At 42.7% G+C, this 12,959-nt stretch overlaps 1 protein-coding gene across 1 annotated transcript in view; it reads left to right on the forward strand.

Annotated features, from left to right (window-relative positions):
* The first annotated feature begins 2,313 nt into the window (after nucleotides 1-2,313).
* hs6st1a (heparan sulfate 6-O-sulfotransferase 1a) overlaps nucleotides 2,314-12,959 on the forward strand; it is a 66,291-nt gene continuing 55,645 nt past the window's right edge. Inside the window, exon 1 of the mRNA XM_039786123.1 lies at nucleotides 2,314-3,127. Within this exon, the coding sequence (XP_039642057.1) occupies nucleotides 2,628-3,127 (500 nt within the window). The 5' untranslated portion in view covers nucleotides 2,314-2,627. The remainder of the gene's footprint in view (nucleotides 3,128-12,959) is intronic.

Consider the following 12,959-nt stretch of genomic DNA (forward strand, 5'->3'; position numbering starts at 1 on the left):
AATAAGTCACCCTTTATAAAGGGTTTGTGATTTGGAGCGAATGGCTTTATCAGTGGCTTATAAATAATTTACTAATACTTTATAGATCTTTATAGACTTTATAGAAGTCATTAATCAGAACAATGTTTGTGTTGCCATGGTTGTGAAAAAATCCTTTAATTTAAACCTAACCTTAACTCTATCATTTTCAGCTCTAACATATCAGTAAGACCCTCTAACTATAAATCGTATGTGTATAACTGCAGACTTGATCGATTATTAGAAACTGTGAGATCCACAAGCTTATACAAAAATGTATAACCATAAAGCCATTTATAAAGGGTGACTTAAATGGTGACTGCTTATCGTTTTAGCTTTAACACACTAAAACAGTTTTTAAAGTGTATGGCTGACTTATCTGTATATCTGAAAATCATGAACACCTGGTCCACCGAAAAACTACCTGAGATAAATTAAAAGTTATGACAGGTTTCAGGAAGAGGTTGAGCTCAGGCCCTAAGAGAGCCACATCCAGCTGGGAAATCATGGAAGCTGAAACTGTGGATAGGCACACGGACAATTACAGCCTGACTAAACACACATCACATCATCAACCCAAACCACTCAAAGTGAAAATGTACCCTCATCCCTTACCAACCTCATTTGCCACCAGCCACAACCAACTGCTGCTTTCACACCCCCCGGCCTGCTGATTGGGCTGATCTTACTGATTAAGCTTCATTTAAGAAACATGTGGGAATCTCGCCTGGTAGCTTACCAAGATTGCACTCAGCCATTCCAAAAACACACAGTCATTTCGCTCTGCCCTATTACCACAATAAGCATCTGCAATAACAAATGCCTGAGAAATTGCAGTTAAACCTCAGGGGCACTGGTGGGAAAAAAACACATTTAAAGCACACTGTCAGCTTAAGGGTTGAACCAGTCTTATCTGAACAACATTCAGTCGTTGCAACATGTTTCTCTCTTCCACTCGTAGATGTGATTACTCAAAATATGTTCGACAGTAATCGCCCATGGGAATCACATAAATATGCCTGACAAGTTGTTCAGCTGCATTAAAGAAGAAACAGCAGGACTCAGTGCTGACCACCAGCGGTAGCAACGCGAGAAGCAACGTGAACCAACTGGTTGATCTCATGGTTGTCTGACATTTGAGCTTTCTTGTAAAGGAATCAGTTTGGATCTTTTACACCACTCCAACTGTTTACAACGTTTGTTTTACTTCTTATTTTGCTATTTTGATTTCTTGTAATAGTATTTTGGTAAAGTTGTATTCAAATGGAGTAGCCTAATTCATTGATTTGGCAATAGCTGATTAGCTGATGAGTTTCTATTACTTCCAATTTTGTCCAACAAGTTCTACATAGACTGCATTTATTAGTTCCACTTTTCACTCAGGAGAACAATGTGTGTGCATTAAAATGACTTTATATAATCGGAGGGCGGTGTGTTTGCTTTTAGATACAGATGATGTTTGTTTTCCATTCAGTCTCTAGCAATTTAGGCTATGTTATTGAGCAAAAAGTGGGGTGGTGATGGCGCAGTGGATATGACACAGGCCCTTGGTGTGGGAGACCCGTGTTCGATTCCCACTGAGATAAATCAACCAGTTGCTCCAGAGGCGTGTGACCTCTGCCATATATAGCAATTGTAAGTCGCTTTGGATAAAAGCATCAGCTAAATGACATGTAATGTCTGAGCAAAACCTTTCTTGAGAAGTTTATCATCGTGTACAGTTTTCCTTACCTAGTAATGCATTGTTTTAATAAATTAGTATTGTTAATACTAATATTGTCGAATTGCATATAGCCACAGGCACTTTGTAAAACCACTTAAATGTTTTTTTTGTGACATAGTTATAGCCTACTGAAATGTATTGTTATAATAGCATAAGTAGAGAATAATAACACATTTAGAAAACTGACTCAATAAGGTCAGTTATATTATTATTGCAATAGCCAATCTATTAAAACGATTTCACCATAAGCTACCGGTCATACAAGCATCAAAACCTGTGAGTGTATTAGGCCTACATTGTGGTTTTATTACTTATAAATTCAACGTTATCTATCTATCTATCTATCTATCTATCTATCTATCTATCTATCTATCTATCTATCTATCTATCTATCTATCTATCTATCTATATAATATATATATATATATATCTATCTATGACCATTAGCTATTGGCTACTAGCGGTGACGCGGTCGTTACGTGTCAACCAATAAATTAAAACGACTCTCCTCGTTTTTCAGAGAGAGAGAGCGAGCGAGAGACGTTGAAAAAGTAGAGGTCGCGCTGCATCTTGGGTACATAACTCCATGGTGATGCAGTGAGTCTGTTGTGTAGACTGGAAACCAAAGTAAGGTAAACGGGGGAGGGTCGGCTACGGGGGGGCTTTCAGTGAGTTACAATGCGTCTTTCAGGGTGTTGAACGGTCTCGGTAAACGATGAGCCAACTTTGCCGGTCATCTCGAAGCGGAATGAGCCACTCTTGAACCCCGAAAACAAGTCCTTCCTGGCGGGGGAGAGCGAGAATGCAGAAGCCGAGAGCCCTGCTCGCTGTTGTCGGCTTGACTGGGAAATGGTAGCGTACTGTAGGAACCGCACTTGGAAGGAACATGGTCGAGAGGAGCAGCAAATTCTTGTTGATCGTCGTCGGATCCGTGTGTTTTATGCTGATTCTCTATCAGTACGTGGCTCCCGGGGTGATCAATTTCGGCTCCCCGCACGGTTATTTCACGGAGGAAGACGAGGGGGATATCTTCCCCACTCCGGACCCCCACTACGTTAAGAAATACTACTTCCCCGTCAGAGACCTAGAGAGGACGATTGATTTCCAAATCAAAGGGGAGGACGTGATCGTGTTTTTGCACATCCAGAAGACCGGGGGGACTACCTTCGGCAGGCACCTGGTCCAGAATGTACGTCTGGAGGTCCCCTGCGACTGCAGACCGGGCCAGAAGAAGTGTACCTGCTACCGGCCGAACCGCAAGGAGACCTGGCTCTTCTCCCGGTTCTCCACCGGCTGGAGCTGCGGCTTGCACGCCGACTGGACCGAGCTCACCAACTGTGTGCCAGGGGTCCTCAACAAGAAGGAGAACAAACAGAAAAATCTAAGGTACAACTGTCAGATGTTTGGTTTAGTTGCCTGTGTAGATTATGTTGTCAAGTGTGAGGTTTAGAAAATAACGTAGTCAAAAATTGTGATGTATCTGTAGTAACTCTTTGACACATTTTTGAGGATTATATTACTGATATATATATTTTTAAATAGCTTAACGTTAGTCTTATTAGGCTATACTGTGTGTCGTATTAGACGAGCATTGCAGTGATGCCACAGTAGAGAAAATGTACCTGAAGGTACAATAAGGCCACTGTAAACTCACAGAGCTGTACATTGTGTTAATGTAGGATTAAATAAGATCTAAGTAATATACAATTATTAACCTTGTCTATCTCCTGACAGTTCTACTTCTTACACCTCTTTTGTCTGGTTTACAAAACATCCTTTAATCTAGGCTTATTCCTCTGGAGAGACAATTATAATAGGCATTATCTTATAGTAAATTTTAGAGCATTTCTTCACACAAAATATCTAAATTTACGCAGCCATTGTTGGTCCAATTTATACCACAGAAATATAGTAGTGAGTGATACCAGAGAAGATAAAGCATAACAGAAGGTAATATAATTATGTCATAACTAAATAAATAAAACTCATGAAAGTTCCCACAGGATGTTAATTGATGTAATTGGTTGCTATGTTATCTTAAATCAAAGGTCTTTCTCTTCACCGAGTTGGACAGTGTTATGGTGTGGTTTAAAATAAAAGAAGGATGTCAAGGATGGTGTGCATCTTTCTGAGACAGTAGATTGATAATAGATGCTTGCTGAGAGACAAATGTAGATCGAAATTTGGACATTGAGCTGTCACAAATGCAACAGTAGCTCTCTCAACAGTGACAATTGTTGATCGGTGCCAATATCAGGGTGCCCTCCCATGCTGGGATTCAGCTAAATTTATTTCAGGCATGGGGTCGGGGTGGGGGGGGGTTTAATACATCCAGCCAGGCAACATTTCCACTCCGTAATAATCCCTTGCATTGACTGTGAGGTATCCAGACACAACGCACATTCTTATTAAGTTATTGGCTAACCCATTTCTTCTCCGCGCCTCCCTACTGTTGTTGCCAATGTATTGCATCCCTCACCCAGACATATTGACGGCTGTATCAACTTCCATTTCACTGCACCCTTGTGGTTTAAGGGTATTCTTGTTGAATGAGTTATGTGTCTTTGTATTGCCTGAGCTTGTTCAATATTTTATTTTGGCTATGGGTGATCAATAGGACAAGGGTGGTGGTGGTGGTGGTGGGGGGGTGGTTAGAAATACATGGTCATTTAAAGAAAGAAGTGTTTTTCGCCTCTCTGCCTATCTGTCTGGCAGCCAGGCGCATGGAGATGTCAGGCCGGCTGCTCTGCTTCCCATGGCTGCTCAAACTGGGGATCAGAGCTGCAGGCTGGGCAGAGTTGGGCTGGGTCGGTAGGGGGGAGAGGGGGAACCCTGCGGGGGTTTGGCTCCGCTCTAATCCGGGTGATTATTACTGCTGGGACACACACACATACACACACACTAGCGCTGGTATTTGCTGCTGGCGTCAGTCCTGACTCCCGTGGTTTCCCCTGCTCAGAGGTGATAACGTGTTCGGCCATTCTGCATGGCGAGCTGAGATATCACAGTGGAAGCAGGATAAACAGCCTTTCATCACTTTTTGTGAGCACTGTTTCAAAGCCTGAACTTGTATGGGTGTGTGTATTTATGCGTGCGTCTGTGTTTGTGTGCACCTGAAGAGGCCACGGGAACAGAAAGAGACAGGAAGCCAGCGCAGATGAGAGGTCTAGGTATATGTGCACGGGAGAGGAGAGGATCTCTTGCCTCTGGTATAATCGACTATCCTATCACTTCTGACAGAGAACCAAGGGACTACAAGTTTAATAGCACCCTGAAGAAAAACAATGCTGCTTCATATTACATGCAGCACTACTTCCACAGGGAAGTGAAGAGAATCGCTGCAATGAGGAGCTTTGAAGAGAAACTGGAATAACACGGTTTCCCTCCCTGTTTTTGTTCATTTTTCTGTCTCATTGACCACTTTCCCCTATATGTGCTTCTGTCTGTGTGCGTGTTTAACTCCATGTGTCCCTCATTGTTTGCCTCTCTTGCTTCACTGTGGTAATGCTTGTTTAGGGACATTGGTCTTTAAGGCAGTAGCAGTGTGGCGAAGAGGCCAGAGAAAGTGTGATTAAGATCATCTGTGTTTACAGAACGGTGGTGAGGGATTTCTTGGTGCAGTGTCGTACTCCTAGCCTTAAAATCAGCTGTGCGCATTGTCAGCGTGGTGGAGATAAACGGTCTTTAGCCCCAGCCAGTGGTTTTGTGTGTCTGACACACCTTGTACCTGCACACTTGTGGAGGAAGTGGTTTGGAGCTGCATTGTTAACTGTGAGAAACGAAACATAAAAAACACAGCCTTTTTCTAGAAATATTTGGCAACACAGCAGTTCTAGTGTTGCGATCCAGCATCTCTCTGCAGCTGTTTTCTCATCCAGCTGTCAAGTGAATTTTACACAAACGTTTAAAATGCTGCAAAAATAAAATGTGAATTAGCACCATTTCCATCAGCTGGATTCAAGCACATTAATACGCCTCCTTGATGTCAGAAAACACATCCACAAGAAAGAGGGGAAAAAAAAAATTTAAACCGACAAATAGATTTAAGAATTTAAAGTTTGGAATTTACATTTACTCTCATATTGCTGTATGCTTTCATTTGATTATGAAAACAAATGTGCCAATGTTTAAGCCTGCAATAATTATTTTCATTATTGGTTAACCGTGCCAGAAGGACGCAAGAAAATTGCAGAGCCTATGTTGACATATTTAAATTGCTTATTTTATCTAACACTCCAAAAGACATCAGCATATTCAAATATGTTCAGTTTGCTATCCTAGAACACCTAAAATCATATTAAATCATATAAAACTTGGAACCCCAAAATGTCAAAATAAATTACTTTAAATTAATTGATTAGTTTTTTCCAGCTTTACTTATTGTTATATTGTACAGCAGAGTGTAAGGACTACGTAAGCACAGCAGTTGCTATTTAAAAGACCGAGAGACAGCCAGGCCAACATTAATGGGATTTTCTTTAAAGAACATCTCTGAATGTACAAAGCCACTATTGAACTGTTTAGTATTGATAGAACAACATTTGCCAGGCCCTGTTGTCATGGCTGTATGATTTATTGATTCTATACAGATAGGTCTGTATCACACTGTGTGTTGCACAGTTTCTTCAAAATGTTTCTACTTCAAGAGAGTATACAAATGTTTTCAAGACATTGAAGAAATTGGATTGAATATGGTGGTTTTTCAAATTCAGTATATCATCAATTGTGGGAGAGAAAAATGCCACGATGGATTAGGCTCAGTTTGGTCTGGTGACAAATGTGTCAGCTTTAGAGGGAGGCACATTAAGCAGCAGCAAGCGGCCGTGAGATGAGTGGTTCGTAATAGGAGAGACAGGTCCATCTTTGATCGGTGATGAGATGAGATCGAGATGAAGAGTGGCATTGTGGGAGAAAAGAACTCACATACTTGGCTGAGCTCCACTCACAGTGGATTTCTCATCCCCCACCCCCCCCTACCCTTATATCACTTTTAATGTTCTTCAGTGATCCCATGGGACAAACGAATACACACACATACATAGTAGAACACACACTAACGAGTGTGTGAAACTAAACCGACACAGCCCCTAATGCAAGGCCTTGATATGGGGCTTCTAATTGGTTAAGGAGGTATCTACCACTTTACTCAAATTATAGCCACACTATCGATGGGAGGATACCATCTGTCCTGTGCATGTGTGTTTGTGCACACATCTCGTGAGTGTGTCTGTTTTTAATCCTAGTGTGTCATAGAGCGTTTTAGTAAACGAAGTGATGGGGCTAATTTTACTGCCTCTACTTGGCCCTCTCAAATCACTCCCTGTTTTTTCTCTCCATCTCTTTCTTTCCCGCCTCCTCTTCATCCCCTCTGCCTGCCTCTAAAACACTTTTCCCTCCCTCTCCTTCCGTCCTTTCCTGTATCCTTCCCTTCATGATGGTGTCACTCTCTAATCAAACAGCAGGCTTGCTTTCCGCTGGGTGGCTTTATGGCCGGGGGCTCACTCTCTATCTCTCTCCTTCACTTTTCTCTCTCTCCTCTTTCCTCCTCTCTCCGTCTCTGCCCACTCGCCCACTCCTTTGCCATCTTCTTCTCCCTCTCCCTCCGAGCGTGACTACCGCATTAGAGGAAATGTCTTTTCATGGAAGATTTGCTGCAATTTCCAAAATGGCTGCTTTGCCTAATGGACAACTGCCTTGGTTCTAATGAATGATTACATGTATGAGTATGAGGGGAAAGGCCGGGGCACGGAGAAGGGAGGAGGATATGGAGGTGATGAAGAGTCATATGAGGAAGAGGATGAGATGAATGTGGGACAAGAGGAGAGCTGTCAGGGAATGATTGAAAAGATAAAAGTAGAGGGTAAAAACGTTTAGTTTCATTGCTGGGGAGGGGGCTAGTCAATTAGCACGGTTGTCAAGCACTGGGCATTACTCTTCTTTCAATAGGTCTGTTTCAGATTCACAGCACAAATCGCTGCACTCTAAGCTGTGTGTGTGTGTGTGTGTGTGTGTGTGTGTGTGTGTGTGTGTGTGTGTGTGTGTGTGTGTGTGTGTGTGTGTGTGTGTGTGTGTGTGTGTGTGTGTGTGTGTGTGTGTGTGTGTGTGTGTGTGTGTGTGTGTGTGTGTGTGTGTGTGTGTGTGTGTGTGTGTGTGTGTGTGTGTGTGTGTGTGTGTGTGGATGCGTGTGCATGTGGTAGCTCAGCATGGTGCCATCAGCCAGCACAACCCAGAATCCAGATGAACTCCAGGAAGCTACAGAGGCAGCCCTGGCTGATTGGCATATAGTACAAATGTGTGTGCATGCCCATGTCTATATGCGTGCGTGCACACGCTCATGCGGAGCCAGGCAGGTTGGTGTTAATCCAATCAGATTAGTTGGGTTTAAGCGCTGGCGGCCAGGCGCTCCAAAGCCGGTTATGTCCACTCATCTTGGGCCTGCGAATGCACCACCTTCTAGCATTCCCAACAAAAATTCCCACATCCCTCTAGCCAGTTATTCCCTGCCTGTTTACTTAGCTTACTTATGGGAACAGCCTGCTTGTTTTAGTGGAAACCAGGCTCTAATGGGATTACCAGTAGTAACCTAATACCTTACTGTACCTGATGTCAAGTGTGTGAGGAATTGGCATACAGACAGAGGCATTAAAGAACGTTTTGTGCCAATATGTTTGCAAACATTATGCTTTTCTGAACTAATGAGTATTGGACCATTAGTAGATGAATGGGCTTTTCAGCAGACAATTATTTTTTGTATTATCTAATGTAAAAAAGACCATATATATGCTGGTTACAGACTCTTTTACTGTCATTAACGTAAATCATTATTTATTTTTACTGGTGAGTGATGGTCAGTCAAAATAATCAAATCAATTAGAAGATGTCATTTAGGATCTGGTAATTGATGACATATATTTATATTTGTTTTTGATATTTTTAACTTCAAAGTGAGAATTCAAAACCTTTTTTTTTTTTTGGCTTGTAACCCCTAAAACAAAGCCATGTCTACTTCAACCCCTTGTCACAGGTCATATATGTGTTCAAGTTGTCACCTGTTTAACCAATATGAAATTATTCCTCCTCATACTGTTTTTATTTGAATACTTTTTTGAGGACAGAAGGTGTAAAAATTATCCAGAAATTCTCAAGAAAAACAGCAAATTATTAAAAAAAAGTCTGAAACACATTTTCTTCTTTTTAACCATCCTGCAACCCTTAGATTTGAGCCCTTTTGTTGTAGATATAGGTGTTGTTTCAAGAAAAAAACATCTCCCAAATGCAGTTATTATTACCACATTTGTCCGTTACTCACTCAAACGATATTCCGACTTTAATGTTAGTCTTAAATGCAACACTAGATCAGCACACCAACAGCAGATAATGCAGTCAAGCAAGTGGCTCTTCACGTTTTGGGCTCTGCCCTTCACAATGTAGTGAAAGGATGGTCAACTCACACGCAATCTCACACATAAAAGAGTGTGATATACCCCCTATGTGTTTTCCACTCCAGTAGCTTGAGGCATGTGTTGACAGGCCTCTCTCAGCTACACCGCTGCTTCCCCTCCAATACAAGAGTTCAACACAGGTTCAGCCTCAGGTCCCTGTAATGTATAACCAGCATCACAATTCTGAGTTGAGAGACTTTAGCTCAAGAGGATATGGGGATACCTCTGTTGGGCCCCCGGGCCACACACACAGCGCTTTCAGTTTGACTCCCTGCCATACCGGCTGTTTGCAGCCATTTTTCAGCAGGCAACTGTTTGGCTGTTGTTGATCAGGGATGTAAAATGGCCCGATTATGGCCAAACTGCTGGTGTTGAAAAATGCTGATTATCAGAGTAAGGTATGGATTCTGGTATTGTTTAGAAGGATGATTGAATCAACATTAAACTGTCCAGAATACAAACCGGTACGGTCAAGTTGAGTTAGGGCTGTTGCCACCATTGATTTGCCCCAGCTGTTTCACCTCAGTGCACATTTAAAGACAGGACAAGGACAAGGCTCTGCTTGATCGCTGACGACTGTCTCTGCTGGTGGTCTGTGAAGGGTTATCTTTGCTCTGCCTGCAAGGCTTCATTATCGATTAGCCATTATGGATCGCAGAGGGTTTTCCATCGATTTGATCCAACTTGAATGACGCCGACATTGAGCAGAGCCTTTCCAGATCCGATCTGGCTGTGTGCTCGACACAGAGGGCAGATGGGGAGAGCGAGCGGGAGAGAAAAGCAAGAGTGATGTGTTTCTTAATCATTACACAGCCTCTGTGACTCTGTGTGTCACTCTGTCTCTTCCACCCTCTGCCGCCGACTGTCAAATGTCAACCCTCACTACCACCAAAGTGATTCTGCGGCCCTGTGGACAAATAACCGTGCGGCGAATGATTAGCAGACATTTCTATGGCTGGTAATGAGGGGCGCTACGCTACAGCAGCTCCGCCAACAGGATTACTCCCTATTGATAAGCCTAGCCTAGCATTAGCCTTGCTAGCTAAAAGCGACTGGGTGATTAGTGGGCCTTTCTAAAGTGGTTAATGAGTGGTGCAGAGGAATGCTGTGGTATGCTATCCATGAGAATGGGATTACAGGCTATTAATCAGACAAGAAGCTAGCTGAAGTCATTAGCCGGCCCCGCGGCAAAGTCAGTGTGTCTGTGGCTGATCCTAGTTCCTGGTTTCTAAATCCGGTTTGGCCTTGTCTGTTTGGTGTGCTGTCTTGCTACATATTGACCCCGAGTGTCAGTCTTTCTTTTAACACCCCCACCCACCCACCCACCCCCCCACCACTCCATGGTGCCCTATTCTTTGATGGCACTCCCTGTCATATCCCTTCTTCTGAGATGGAGAAGGACAGAGAGAAAGAGAGAGAAAGACATCCCCAGGGACTGCTCTCTGCAGCCATTAACAGCACTGTCTTTTCATGTCCCTGAATGTGACAAGTCCAGACAGGATGTGACCCGGGAGCTTCTCCTTGTCTCTCATTTTTTTTTTGTAAACAAACAAATAAATGCATCAATTTCCTGCATGTGTGTGTTTATGAATAAATGCCTCCATTCATGAAGCTGATGTGTGTCTGTGGGAGCATGTTTGTATGTGTGAGAGCGAAGAGATGGCCAACGGAGGCATGTGAACGGAGAGGAGAGGCTGACAGGCGTACTAATTGAATTGTGGGAAAAATGCAAATCCCATACTGCCTCTTTGAATTAGGGGGAGGAGTTTTAACTGATTGGGACTGTCTTCTCTTTGGGAACACACACACACACACACAGTAGGCTAACTTTTACCAAATCCCCAAAACAGAATGAATGATAGTATTGTGTCTGCATCCTTCCACGCCTCACCATGTCTTTTTTTCCTATCACTCCTCTCCGTTCTGCCCATCATGCCATCCCAGCACTTCAGTGTCTTTTGTCTGTGTGCATGTGTGTGCGTCTGTGCATGTGAGCCAGAAGAGCTAAAGTGCTGATGCCATTCATGGAAAGAGAGCGAAGGAAAAAACAGAGATTCTTCGTTCTGCTACACTTGGTTTGTCTGCTTTGCTCTAGGGCAGACCTGTAGATCACCAGAGTTGGTGTGTGTTGTGTGTGTGTGTGTGTGTGTGTGTGTGTGTGTGTGTGTGTGTGTGTGTGTGTGTGTGTGTGTGTGTGTGTGTGTGTGTGTGTGTGTGTGTGTGTGTGTGTGTGTGTGTGTGTGTGCGCAATTAATCGAAATTTAATCGTGATTATGATTTCAGCTCCTGATGATCACAAAAACAGAATAATCGAGAAAAACAATTATTTAGCTCATTACGTTTTGCGAGTAAACTCTTATTTTCTCTTGTGTTCTGAATAAAAAAATAAAGTTTAAATAGGAAAAGTATTAAGGCAAATTTCACAGTTGTGTTTTTTTAAAGTTCATTCATTTAACATTTTCCACTGTTTTTTTTTTTTTTTATCTTTCCAGAAGTCAACGAGTAATCGTGTTAAATTATCGTGATTTCAATATTGACCAAAATAATCGTGATTATATTTCTTTCCATAATCGAGCAGCCCTAGTGTGTGTGTCCGTGTGTCCGTGTGTGTGTGTGTATCCGTGTGTGTCCTCTGCCTTCATTTGTGCATTCAAGTAAGAGTTGCATGTGTCCGGGTGTTTGCCGTGTGAATGTGGGGGGGGGGGGCTTTTAAAGACCAAATTTGTCTAATATTTGGGTACGCCCAAAATAAAAAATAAGGGTTGCTGAGTGTAGTTTGCACTGTTGACAGGTAGGGTCAAATTCTGGATAGGTTGGATGTTTAGTTTTTAGTGTCGTTACCAATGTGAATTTGAATTTGGTTTTCTTACTTCTAGAACCGAACCCTGAAGTTCCAGTTTTACTTTGGCTTTCTAGTGGTGCTTCTCTTTTTGGGGGAAACCATCTTTAGCTGAGCATGAACAGTACAGACATGAGTGTGCAGAGGACACATTAACCAGACAGCTGCCATGCGTCTTTATTTTGCCGTTTGGCCGATTAATGGAATTAATGATGATTAACTTCAGCTGGCCAAACTTGCTGCAGACAGTTGTCTTTATAGCTGGCAAAATTGTTGACAACAGTACTTCCACTGAAATGTTATCACATATTGGTAAGAGATTGTTAATAATGTAATTTAAAACGGTGAAAACAAGTAATTGATCACCCCTCCCGCATATATACACACACACACACACACACACACACACACACACACACACACACACACACACACACACACACACACACACACACACACACACACACACACACAATCTCTTGTGTAAGCAGCAGATTTGGACAAATAAGGGTTAAATAAATAAATATGTCCCCTTATCTGGAAATCTCGACATGGTCCATTGTTGAGTCAAACTTAGGAAAAGTAGGACAGGCTTCTCCTGTAACGGCAGTAAAGATCAAGTGAGGGAGTGCCATCGCGCCGGATAAAGGTCAGTGTTAAAGCTAATCCAGTTCTACTATTCTTAGTGTCTCTTCACCTCTTTTTCTCTTGCCGCCATGCCGCCTCCTCTTCACCCACAAGCAGCACTGTGGATCTGGACCACGAGTATGCAGTTTTCTCCTTTTCCTCCCTATATACTTCAACATTTTTGTACACCACCTCTGCTTCCCCTTCTCCCCCCACACTTCTCCCTTTTGCTCTGTCAAAAAAAAAAGAAGGTAAACTTCTCCATCCTCCTCGCCACCGCCCTGTCGTTTTGGGTTTCCCAGTGCGTGTC

This window comes from Perca fluviatilis, chromosome 20, assembly GCF_010015445.1.
Source record: "Perca fluviatilis chromosome 20, GENO_Pfluv_1.0, whole genome shotgun sequence".
NCBI lineage: Eukaryota > Metazoa > Chordata > Actinopteri > Perciformes > Percidae > Perca > Perca fluviatilis.